The sequence below is a fragment of the Larimichthys crocea genome, chromosome I, assembly GCF_000972845.2.
Source record: "Larimichthys crocea isolate SSNF chromosome I, L_crocea_2.0, whole genome shotgun sequence".
Taxonomy (NCBI): Eukaryota; Metazoa; Chordata; class Actinopteri; family Sciaenidae; genus Larimichthys; species Larimichthys crocea.
Window position 1 is genome coordinate 34937966 of NC_040011.1, and position 12884 is coordinate 34950849.

Consider the following 12884-nt stretch of genomic DNA (forward strand, 5'->3'; position numbering starts at 1 on the left):
TTTTTTTTTTTTTTTTTTTTTTCTATTTTACCTTGAAAAACTAAAAGATAGAGACATTCAGTGACCCTGAATTATCAGTAAACCTCAACCCAGTTCAAAGAGCACACATCTTACGTAGGTCTTTTTATACTTGAACCATCTGTAGTGAGCAATACAAACATTGTTCAACCTATTAGCATCGGTAAGAGAGTTCTTAATTTCATATATGTTTTAAACTTGGCATGTGCTATATTTTTATCATATATTACTTAACTATGAAGTCTGTCTAATATTAAATCGGGTTGACAGTGACGAGAAATTGTAGCTAGAGTAAAATGAACAGGACTGGTATTTCATTTCTTAAGTTATAATCGTATATATAAAATTTTACATTCATGTTGTTATATAGTACAACTGAAAACAGCGTATAGCATCTATCTAAAAAACAAATACAAAACTTGAAACACAATCTTGAATATCATGTCCTATTTTGTCAAAAACATACACCTTTAATGAAAGACTAAATGTCATATTAACTGACGTGAGGATACGTATTTCATGGCTGCTTGTGCCACGGATTTTACACATAAATCGCAACATAGGAAAGTGAGACTCCACTAACAAAATAGAAAACCCAAACAGAGTATTCACTTTCCAGTGTATATACTACTCCAGTACTGCGCCCCATTATGCATTAATGGTGATAACCTTCTAATTTAGTATCAATTCGGAAGAGGAACTGAAAATTAAATAATTTTAGAAAACAACATATTCACATGAAAACATTACTGAACAACAACCAACAAAGGGAAGGATTGCAAGAGGATAAAACACTGACGTAATCCATCTCCAAATTTGCACCAGGATATCAAACAGAGTTCAGCACCAAGGACAGAGACACATGGAAGAGAAATGGAAAAGCTTTTTCTTTACAAGAATATCAAAAAGAGCAAGAAAACGACCAGACAGAGTAAAAAATGTCTCAAAGAATTCTCAGCCTTGCAATGAAGTGACAATATAATAACACTAAACAATAGTACGTTCGCCTGTGTAGTGTGGATAGGTGGGTCTGAAAAACTTGGTTTGTGTTCGGCTTCAGTAAGTGGATCTTGGATAGAACCAGGGAAACAAAAGTAAAGGATGTCATCCTACGCTTAACGAGGGTTTAGATCACAAACAACTACAACGTAAGAAGATGAGGTTTAGTATATTTAGGCAACATGGTTAACCATTAACAACTGTTGGGTCCATCAAAAATGTATCTAAGCACCAAAGAAATAGACAACTAAAAACAGTTAAAGCCAAAGACAAGATCTGATTCTTAAAAATGTGGGACGTGGGTTCTGTTATGCAAAATATGTTCCTACCTCAGGAGAACCATCGGAATCTCCAAACGCATCAGCAAAGTCAGATGGACTTTTCTTCAGAGTCTGGTCAGCAGGAAGTGTGTTGTCATTGTAAGACGTCACAAACTTAAAGTCACTGGTTCTAGAACCTGTTGTCAGGTATGCGTCATAATTGTAAGCGCTGCGTAAAGTTCCTGTGCCGTCAACATCTGCGTAATTAGGAGGGAGATAAGCGCTGGGGATGGCCACTGCTCCATCAAACAACAGTCTGGGCTTTCTCCTGCGACAAAACCTCACACCCAGGATGATGATAATGAAGGTCAGAAAAAAGGTGGACACAGACACCAGCGCGATGATCAGATAAGAGGTCAGTTTGGAATTCTTCTCATCATAAGAAATATCCTTCAGTTCTGGCACCTCAGCCAAGTTATCAGAAATAAGTAAATACATGGAACACGTGGCAGAGAGAGAGGGCTGTCCGTTATCTTTCACTGCCACAATAAGGTTCTGTTTCATGCCGTCAGATTCAGAAATGTCCCGCTGTGTCCTGATCTCTCCACTGTGGAGACCAATATTGAAAAGTCCCGGATCAGTGGATTTCACTATATGATAGGACAGCCAGGCGTTCTGTCCGGAGTCCGCGTCCACCGCTATCACTTTGGACACCAGAGAGCCTCCGTGTGCAGCTTTGGGGACCAGCTCAGTCATGAACGAGTTGCCCTCCGGGGCCGGGTACAGTATCTGAGGAGAGTTGTCATTCACATCCGATATGAAGACACTGACGGTCACGTTGCTGCTGAGCGGAGGAGAACCGTTGTCTCTGGCCATCACGTGGACTTTAAAACTCCTGAACTGTTCATAATCAAACGACCTCACAGCGTGGATCACCCCCGTGTCTCCGTTAACAGATAGATAGGAGGACACCGGGGCACCGTTCACCTCACCGGATAACAGAGAATAAATCACTGTACCGTTTTGTCTCCAGTCGGGGTCTCGAGCAGTAACGGAACATAAAGTGGAGCCAGGTTTGTTATTTTCAGTCACATATGCGCTGTACGACTGTTCTTCAAACACAGGTGGATTGTCGTTGATGTCTGCTACAGATAACTGAACAGTTTTAGAGGAGGACAGAGGTGGAGAGCCCTCGTCAGTGGCACTGATTGTAATGTTGTAACCAGACACTAGTTCACGGTCCAGTTGTCCTGTGGTCACCAGAGAATAATAGTTTTTAATAGAAGGAACCAACTTAAAAGGGACGTTTTGCTGAATGGAGCAGCGGACCTGTCGATTATTCTCAGAGTCTCTATCCTGCACGTTAATGATGCCCACCTCTGTACCAGATGACACGTTCTCAGGTATGGGGTTCGTCAGTGATTTCAGATATATAACTGGGGCGTTGTCATTTACATCACTGATATCAATAATTACCTTTGCTTCTGAAGAAAGACCATAACCATCTTTGGCTTCAACAAACACTTCATATTTGGATCCCTCTTCATAATCTATGTCACCTGTCACACTGATTTCGCCAGTTTTTTCATTAAGTGAAAAAAGATTTTGTGATTTATCAGAGATTCGGCTAAATTCATATGTAACCTCTCCGTTGACACCCTCGTCAGCATCTGATGCACTTACAGTGATTACTGGCGTATTAATGGGTGAGTTTTCCGGTAAGGTGGCTGTATATACAGTCTCAGTAAACACAGGGGCGTTATCATTAGCATCAAGTACAATGACATGTATGACTACAGTCCCTGATCTCTGAGGAGAGCCACCATCCACAGCTGTGAGCATTAATTTCATTTCCTGCTGCCCCTCTCGGTCTAACTCTTTATCTAAAACCAACTCACCATATTTACGGCCTGCACTTGTCGTCTGAATACTGAACACAAAGTGAGGGTTTGGTTGCAAGATGTAGCTTTCGACGGAGTTCTTGCCTATGTCTGCATCTTGTGCAGCATTAACGCGATACCTAGCTCCTTTGTCAGCTGATTCTGTTATTTCAAGCTTTATAATATCCTTCGGAAAAATTGGTGCATTGTCGTTCACGTCTTGAACCTGCAGGGACAACCGGTGTAACTCCAATGGATTCTCTAGCAGCAAGTCGAATTTAAGAACACACGAAGGTTTTTCTCCACAGTGCTCCTCTCTGTCTATTCTTTCCACAACGACTAAATCCCCGCTTCGAAGGTTAATCCCACAATATTGTCTGTCGTTTCCTTCCATGTCAACACGAGCTTTGCGAGCAGACAGTCTGCCCACATCCAGTCCGAGATCTTTGGCGATATTTCCAATAACAGACCCGCGCTTGAGCTCCTCCTGTACAGAATAGCTCAGTTCTCCGTGTGCGTAATGCAGCACAACAAAGAAAAAGGCAAAGCTTTCAAGGGCGCGCTGTCTGTGCATCGTTCTTGGTCAGTATACTACCACACAAGTAAAAACACGGTAGTTTCAAGTAGTAAAAATACGTTATTCGATTAACATACGTGCCGTCTAAGCGTTTTCGCCTTTGTTGAAAGCTGAAGAGAACACAGGGATGGTCGATACAAATAATGGGTGGTGTGCAGAGCAGAATGAACATGTGACTTCTAAACTGGTCTATAGTGACACCGTGAGTACAAGTGAAATATAACAGTTTAACAAAATTGTCAGTTTCCTTAATACGTCGTTTGACCTTGCTGTCTGAATAAAACCGCCTTATAATGAGGTTATAAAAAGTGCAATGAGGTGATATATGTTTAACCACAATGTAACTAATATAAATAATTTGATAGTGATATTATAAAGACAACATTTCCCAAGTATCAAACAATGTTTTACCAGGTATAGTCTTTCAGTGTTGGTCGATAAACACTGACATTTCGCTTAGAATTAAATCTTTGACTCCAGCGTACTCCAAAGACCAACTGATTTACAAACTATACTCTCATAAAATGAACATGATTAATTAAAACATAAAACAATGGTGTGACATCGCGCCTTTAATGTTGCACTGGTGGAATAAATATGTTTCTAAATTCAACTTTACTTCGAAATTTACAACAGGAGAGCGATACTACTTTCTGAATAGAAAAAGAAAGTTGATGACAGAAAGTAAAATATTTAGTAAATGAGTTGCACTGGTAAACATGAAATCTTACTCACTGACTGACATGTTCACTTATTCCATTGATGTGTTTTGTTTTTCTTTTCTGATCATTCAGCTCAGAAATATGAATGTAAAACACACCTGAATGTTGATTACAAACTGGGACACAGATGTGTCAAGAAAACAAATCTTTAAGTCAAGCAATTGAGACGTGGAAAGCATAAGACAGGAGTTAGTTGGTCAGGAAACTACAACACGAGAACAAACAGCGTCGTTCAGTACCAAGGACAGAGACACAAAATAAAACTGTTGCTCCACTGGAAAGACAGACATAAATATCTATAATAATGACCACAGACCGCGATATCATGCAGTGTGTAGATTTCGAGCTATAAAACAGACATGACCTCATAATTATGCAATAAAATCGCAGTAAGTTTCAAAGTTAAATGATGTTGGAGAGGCTTACTTCAAATCAAACGTATGTGACATTCTCTAAGACGTTTAATCAGCAAAGAACGGAAAATACGAATTGAAACTATGGATGTTTTTGTTGATTATTAAAGCGTAAATAAGAAAAACGATATATGACACATGATCCTACCTCAGGCGAGTCATCACATTCTCCAAAGACTTCAGCAAAGTCAGATGGACTTTTCTTCAGAGTCTGGTCAGCAGGAAGTGTGTTGTCGTTGTAAGACGTCACAAACTTAAAGTCACTGGTTCTAGAACCTGTTGTCAGGTATGCGTCGTAATTGTAAGCGCTGCGTAAAGTTCCTGTGCCGTCAACATCTGCGTAATTAGGAGGGAGATAAGCGCTGGGGATGGCCACTGCTCCATCAAACAACAGTCTGGGCTTTCTCCTGCGACAAAACCTCACACCCAGGATGATGATAATGAAGGTCAGAAAAAAGGTGGACACAGACACCAGCGCGATGATCAGATAAGAGGTCAGTTTGGAATTCTTCTCATCATAAGAAATATCCTTCAGTTCTGGCACCTCAGCCAAGTTATCAGAAATAAGTAAATACATGGAACACGTGGCAGAGAGAGAGGGCTGTCCGTTATCTTTCACTGCCACAATAAGGTTTTGCTTCATGCTGTCAGATTCAGAAATGTCCCGCAGTGTCCTGATCTCTCCACTGTGGAGACCAATAGTGAAAAGTCCCGGATCAGTGGATTTCACTATATGATAGGACAGCCAGGCGTTCTGTCCGGAGTCCGCATCCACCGCTATCACTTTGGACACCAGAGAGCCTCCGTGTGCAGCTTTGGGGACCAGTTCGGTCATGAACGAGTTGCCCTCCGGGGCGGGGTACAGTATCTGAGGAGAGTTGTCATTTACATCCGATATGAAGACACTGACGGTCACGTTGCTGCTGAGTGGAGGAGAACCGTTGTCTCTGGCCATCACGTGGACTTTAAAACTTCTGAACTGTTCATAATCAAACGACCTCACAGCGTGGATCACCCCAGTGTCTCCGTTAACAGATAGATAGGAGGACACCGGGGCACCGTTCACCTCACCGGATAACAGAGAATAAATCACTGTACCGTTTTGTCTCCAGTCGGGGTCTCGAGCAGTAACGGAACATAAACTGGAGCCAGGTTTGTTATTTTCAGTCACATATGCGCTGTAGGACTGTTCCTCAAACACAGGTGGGTTGTCGTTGACGTCTGCTACAGATAACTGAACAGTTTTAGAGGAGGACAGAGGTGGAGAGCCCTCGTCAGTGGCACTGATTGTAATGTTGTAATCAGACACTAGTTCACGGTCCAGTTGTCCTGTGGTCACCAGAGAATAATAGTTTTTAATAGAAGGAACCAACTTAAAAGGGACGTTTTGCTGAATTGAGCAGCGGACCTGTTGGTTACTCTCAGAATCTGCATCCTGCACGTTAATGATGCCCACCTCTGTACCAGGTGACACGTTCTCAGGTATGGGGTTAGACAGTGATTTTAGGTATATAACAGGGGCATTGTCATTTGTATCTGTGATTTCAATCATTAACGTTGCATATGAAACTAATCCCAGACCATCTTTTGCACTTATTTGCATTTCATAGGATGACACTTTCTCATAATCAATGGCTCTAGATACTCTCACCTCTCCTGTTTTTGAGTCTAAGGAAAATACATCGTCATTTTCATCTGAGACATGGTCAAATTCATATGTAATTTCGCTATGTAAACCTTCATCCGCATCAGTAGCGCTCACTGTGATCACCAGTGTATCCAGAGGAGAGTTTTCTTGGAGACTGGCTTTATAGACTGTTTGGCTAAACACTGGTACATTATCATTAGCATCCAGTACACTGACATGTATGAGGACAGTGCCTGATCTCTGAGGAGAGCCTCCGTCGAATGCGGTAAGCAATAACATCATCTCTTTTTTGTCCTCTCTGTCTAATTCTTTGTCTAACACTAATTCACCATATTTTCGCCCACCCGCTTTTGTGTTTACATTTAATTTGAAATGATCGTTCTGCTGAAGTGAGTAGCCCTGAACAGCATTTTCTCCTATGTCACCATCGTGTGCTTCCCCAAGTAGAAAACGTGCACCCTTGTACGCTGATTCCTGAATCTCAATTTTAAGTGAATCCTCTTTAAACTGCGGTGAATTGTCGTTGATATCTTGAACGCGGATACTAATACGATGCAGCTCTAATGGATTTTCCAGCACGAGTTCCTGTTTTAGAACACATGATGCCTTTTTCGCACAAAGCCCTTCTCTGTCAATCCTTTCCTGTACGATCAAGTCTCCGGTACTCAGGTTAATGCCGCAGTATTGGACGTTGTTAACTTCAGTATCTATTCGCGCTTTCCGAGCAGACAGTCTGCCCAAATCCAGTCCCAAATCTTTGGCGATATTTCCAATTATAGATCCACGTTTCATCTCCTCCGGAATAGAGTAGCTCACGTCTCCAAAAGCGGGGTGGAGGACAAGGAAAACAAAAGCAAGGCCACAAAGCAGCGTAAATATGCTGTATCCCATTGTCACTGCGACGAAGACGGCAGATATACAAAAATATATATATATATCCAGGAGGTCAAAAGATATCAACGAGTTATTCGTAATTTCTTCGAAGGAATTAAAGAAATGTCACCTTACAGTCCTACAAGAAGCGGGTTTTGTCAACTGCGGTCCAATAGCAGAGTCAGGCCTCAAATTCGTTGAGACAGAAGGGTGGAGAATGACCGTGTCTTCTCGTTTACTGGTACACACTGACACCATGAGTATTTCTTTAGGTATAACAAGTCTTTTTTTTTTTTTCTATGTTACCTTGAAAAATTAAAAGATAGAGCCATTCAGTGACCCTGAATTATCAGTAAACCTCAACCCAGTTCAAAGAGCACACATCTTACGTAGGTCTTTCTATACTTGAACCATCTGTAGTGAGCAATACAAACATTGTTCAACCTATTAGCATCGGTAAGAGAGGTCTTAATTTCAGATATGTTTTAAACTTGGCATGTGCTATATTTTATTATATATTACTTAACTATGAAGTCTGTCTAATATTAAATCGGGTTGACAGTGATGAGAAGTTGTAGCTAGAGTAAAATGAACAGGACTGGTATTTAATTTCTTAAGTTATAATCGTATATATAAAATTTTACATTCATGTGGTACAACTGAAAACAGCGTATAGCATCTATCTAAAAACAAATACAAAACTTGAAACACAATCATGAATATCATGTCCTATGTTGTCAAAAACATACACCTTTAATGAAAGACTGCATGTCAGATTAACTGACGTGAGGATGCGTATTTCATGGCTGCTTGTGCCAGGGATTTTACACATAAATCGCAACATAGGAAAGTGAGACTCCACTAACAAAACAGAAAACCCAAACAGAGTATTCACTTTCCAATGTATATACTACTCCAGTACTGCGCCCCATTATGCATTAATAGTGATAACCTTCTAATTTAGTATCAATTCGGAAGAGGAACTGAAAATTAAATAATATTAGAAAACGACATATTCACATAAAAACATTACTGAACAACAACCGACAAAGGGAAGGATTGCAAAAGGATAAAACACTGACGTAATCCATCTCCAAATTTGCACCAGGATATCAAACAGAGGTCAGCACCAAGGACAGAGACACATGGAAGAGAAATGGAAAAGCTTTTTCTTCACAAGAATATCAAAAAGAGCAAGAAAACGACCACACAGAGTAAAAAAATGTCTCAAAGAATTCTCAGCCTTGCAATGAAGTGACAATATAATAACACTAAACAATAGTACGTTCGCCTGTGTAGTGCGGATAGGCGGGTCTGAAAAACTTGGTTTGTGTTCGGCTTCAGTAAGTGGATCTTGGATAGAACCAGGGAAACAAAAGTAAAGGATGTCATCCTACGCTTAACGACGGTTTAGATCACAAACAACTACAAAGTAAGAAGATGAGGTTTAGTATATTTAGGCAACATGGTTACTCATTAACAACTGTTGGGCCCATCAAAAATGTATCTAAGCACCAAAGAAATAAACAACTAAAAACAGTTAAAGCCGAAGACAAGATCTGATTCTTCAAAATGCTTGAAGTGAGTTCGGTGTTATGAAAAGTGTTCCTACCTCAGGAGAACCATCAGAATCTCCAAACGCATCAGCAAAGTCAGATGGACTTTTCTTCAAAGTCTGATCAGCAGGAAGTGTGTTGTCATTGTAAGACGTCACAAACTTAAAGTCACTGGTTCTAGAACCTGTTGTCAGGTATGCGTCATAGTTGTAAGCGCTGCGTAAAGTTCCTGTGCCGTCAACATCTGCGTAATTAGGAGGGAGATAAGCGCTGGGGATGGCCACTGCTCCATCAAACAACAGTCTGGGCTTTCTCCTGCGACAAAACCTCACACCCAGGATGATGATAATGAAGGTCAGAAAAAAGGTGGACACAGACACCAGCGCGATGATCAGATAAGAGGTCAGTTTGGTTAGGAGGGAGATAGCGCTGGGGATGGCCACTGCTCCATCAACAACAGTCTGGGCTTTCTCCTCGCGACAAACCTCACACCCAGGATGATGATAATGAAGGTCAGAAAAAGGTGGGACACAGACACCAGCGCGAGATCAGATAAGAGGTCAGTTTGGAATTCTTCTCATCAAAGAAATACCTTCAGTTGGCACCTCAGCCAAGTATCAGAAATAAGTAAATACATGGAACACGTGGCAGAGAGAGAGGGCTGTCCGTTATCTTTCACTGCCACAATAAGGTTTGTTTCATGCTGTCAGTTCAGAAATGTCCCGCTGTTCCGATCTCTCCGCTGTGGAGACCAATATGAAAAGTCCCGGATCAGTGGATTACTATATGATAGGACAGCCAGGCGTTCTGTCGGAGTCCGCGTCCACGCTATCACTTTGGACACAGAGAGCCTCGTGTGGCAGCTTTGGGACCAGCTCGGTCATGAACGAGTTGCCCTCCGGGGCGGGTACAGTATCTGAGGAGAGTTGTCATTCACATCCGATATGAAGACACTGACGGTCCACGTTGCTGCTGGAGCGGAGGAGAACCGTTTTCTGGCCATCACGTGGACTTTAAAACCCCTGAACTGTTCATAATCAAACGACCTCACAGCGTGGATCACCCCCGTGTCTCCGTTAACATTAGATAGGGGACACCGGGGCACCGTTCACCTCACCGGTAACAGAGAATAAATCACTGTTACCGTTTTTGTCTCCAGTCGGGGTCTCGAGCAGTAACGGAACATAAAGTGGGGCCAGGTTTGTTATTTTCAGTCACATATGCGCTGTAGGACGGTCCTCAAACAAAGGTGGAGTGTCGTTGAGTCTGCTACAGATAACTGAACAGTTTAGAGGAGGACAGAGGTGGAGAGCCCCTATCAGTGGCACTGATTGTAATGTTGTAATCAGACACTATCACGGCTCCAGTTGTCCTGTGGTCCCAAGAAATAATAGTTTTTATAAGAAGGAACCAACTTAAAAGGGACCGTTTTCCTGAAGGAGCAGCGGACCTGTCGTTATTCTCGGATCTCTATCCTGCACGTTAAGATGCCCACCTCTGTACCAGTGACAGTTTTCAGGTATGGGATTAAGTCAGTGATTTTAAACTGATAGCAGGGGGTTGTCAGTGACATCTGTTAATCTAAAAGTACTGTTGCAATGGAGGGAGACCTGTCCGTCTTTTGCTCTATTCGCATTTCAATTGACGTCCATCTCAATCGATAGAACCGATAACTCGACTCTCTCCTGTCTTATGATCAAGTGAGAACAAAGAGACATGGTCGTCAGATATAGATCAAAATTGTAAGGTATATCCATGGCTCCAGTGGTTCGCATCGTAGCGCTCACTGTAACCATGGGTATCTACAGAGAGTTTGTTTTCAGCAGCTGGTTTTGTGTAAAACGCCCTGAAAACACGGGGCGTTAATCATTAGCATCCAGCACAGTGACGTGACATGATCGCAGTACCTGACTCTGTGGAGAACCACCATCTAGAGCTGTGACAGGAAATTTCATGTCGTTCTTGCTCTCGGTCCAACTTTTTACCAAAACCAATTCGGAGTGTTTCCGTCCGCTGCCCTCTGTAGCCACATTAATGAGAAATGCTCATTTCTGTAAACTGTAGCGTTGACAGTAGTTGTACCAATATCTGGCATCTTTGAGCTTCCGATTAAAATCTAGCTCCTTTTACTGCTGATCGTTATTTCAAATGAAATCAAGTCTTCACTAAAACTGTGGGGCGTTGTCGTTTATATCTTGCACATGGATGCTGATCGATGGAGCTCTAAAGGATTTTTCTAAAACAAGTCCTCTTTAAAATGCAGGTCGCCTTCTTACCACAAGACTTTCCCTGTCGATTCCTCCAGTAACATAAATCTCCGGTGCTTAGATTAATATCACAAACCGCTTGTCATTCCCGTGCTGTCATTCGAGCTTTACGCGAGGAAGTGTGGGATTCCGGGCCGAGATCTTTGTGCCCTATATTTCCAATCAAGGACCGCGTTTCATCTCCCCGCAACAGAGTAGCTCTCCATCTCCAAACGCGAAACGCAGGCCGATGAAAAGAAAAAAACACAAAGGCGATACAGAGAAAATTCTGTTCACGGGATTCCCCGAAGCGATTATGGGGTCCGTTGGTAAGCGTCTCCTCTGAAATAACAGCAAACATTTTGTCACATTTTAGCTAAAAACAATGTTTAAAAAACTGGTGTTGATTTTTGGATCCTTTTTTGGCACAGTTTAGAACAAATTTGTGAACTTAGAGTATTTTAAATATTTTAAATCCAAATGTTTAAATGTAAAATCAATGCTAATCCTCCATCTAAATGTTAAAGATCATATAACTCTAATGTTGCCGCTAAATGTTACCTATATACTAAATGTTAAATATAAATCTAATCTAAAGGTTGAATCTAATGTTAAATAATATCTAAATGTTTAATATATATCTAAATGTTAAAATCTAAATCTTAAAGCTAAATGTTGAAGCTAAATGTTTCGGGTGAAACTAAAGTTAGGCCCCCCCAAAATGCAAATTCAAATGCCCGGTACCGAAGTGCCAAAATAAAAGCTCGAGGAGGTCAGAGCTGTTATAGTGGCAAATAAACGAATAAAACCCATCTTATCCGGGGAAATAGACTCTTGGACATGGATTATCCGTGATAATACCTAACTACACTTTGACTATCTGTCATTTTTCGTTCGGCGGTGTAGGATCCGTCTTAACGCCGCCCCGCCGTCACCCCGGTAAACTCTACTGTCGGACATACCGCTGCAACATGTCCAATAAAATGACAGATCAGTCAAAGTGAGCCCCTTGTGTCTGGCTATAGTTGGCTACAGGTCATAAAAGTCCCCGACCCTCATAAAAAATGACACTAAAAACTCAAAGTAACTCCTTCAATAAGTTTCTCACAAACGTGTTTTTGTCATCTAGGTAGTTATGATCAAACGATATCCATGTCCAAGAGTCTAGTTCCCCGGATAAGATGGGTTTTAGTTTCGTTATGTGCCACTATAAACAACGCTCTCCTCCTCGAGCTTTTATTTTTGGCACTTCGGTTTAATGGCATTTGAATTTGGCATTGTAGCTAAATATTTAGTTTCACCGCAAACATTTAGCTCAACAATTTAGATTTGGATTTAGATTTAACATTTAGATAATATTTACATTTAGCTTTCAACATTAGATTTAGATTTATATTAACATTTATATTTATTTTAACATTGATATTTAACATTTAGATTTATATTTATATTTAACATTTATATTTAGATTTAACATTTAGAATTTAGATTTGGAATTTAGATTTTACATTTTAACATTGGATTTAAATATTTAAAATAGCCGCTAAGTTCACAAATATTGTTCTAATGTGCAAAAAAGTTGACTCTAAAATCAACAGTTTTTTTAAAACATTGTTTTTTAGCTAATGTGACAAAATGTTGCTGTTATTTTTCAGAGCGAGACGCTTTACAAACGGCACCCCATAATCGATC

At 40.9% G+C, this 12884-nt stretch overlaps 2 protein-coding genes across 14 annotated transcripts in view; both read right to left on the bottom strand.

Moving 5' to 3' along the window:
* Positions 1–12884, bottom strand: part of LOC104930405 (protocadherin gamma-C5) — a 260504-nt gene that overhangs the window by 216099 nt on the left and 31521 nt on the right. For 2 of the 13 annotated variants that reach the window (XM_027278247.1, XM_027278244.1), the window contains exon 1: positions 5018–7547. The exons of 10 other annotated variants lie outside the window; for them this stretch is intronic. In XM_027278247.1, the coding sequence (XP_027134048.1) occupies positions 5018–7408 (2391 nt within the window). In that variant the 5' untranslated portion in view covers positions 7409–7547. Of the gene's footprint in view, positions 1–5017; positions 7548–12884 lie in introns of those variants that run through there. One more of the 13 variants, XM_027278294.1, reaches the window with a different exon arrangement.
* On the bottom strand, positions 1005–4080 carry LOC113745706 (protocadherin gamma-A12-like). Its single transcript, XM_027278464.1, has one exon. The coding sequence runs from the start codon at positions 3729–3731 to the stop codon at positions 1326–1328; it is 2406 nt and encodes an 801-aa protein (XP_027134265.1). The 5' UTR covers positions 3732–4080; the 3' UTR covers positions 1005–1325.

Coding starts and splice junctions, on each gene's coding strand:
- LOC113745706 (XM_027278464.1), bottom strand. CDS start 3,731: ATGCACAGACAGCGCGCCCTTGAAAGCTTTGCCTTTTTCTTTGTTGTG.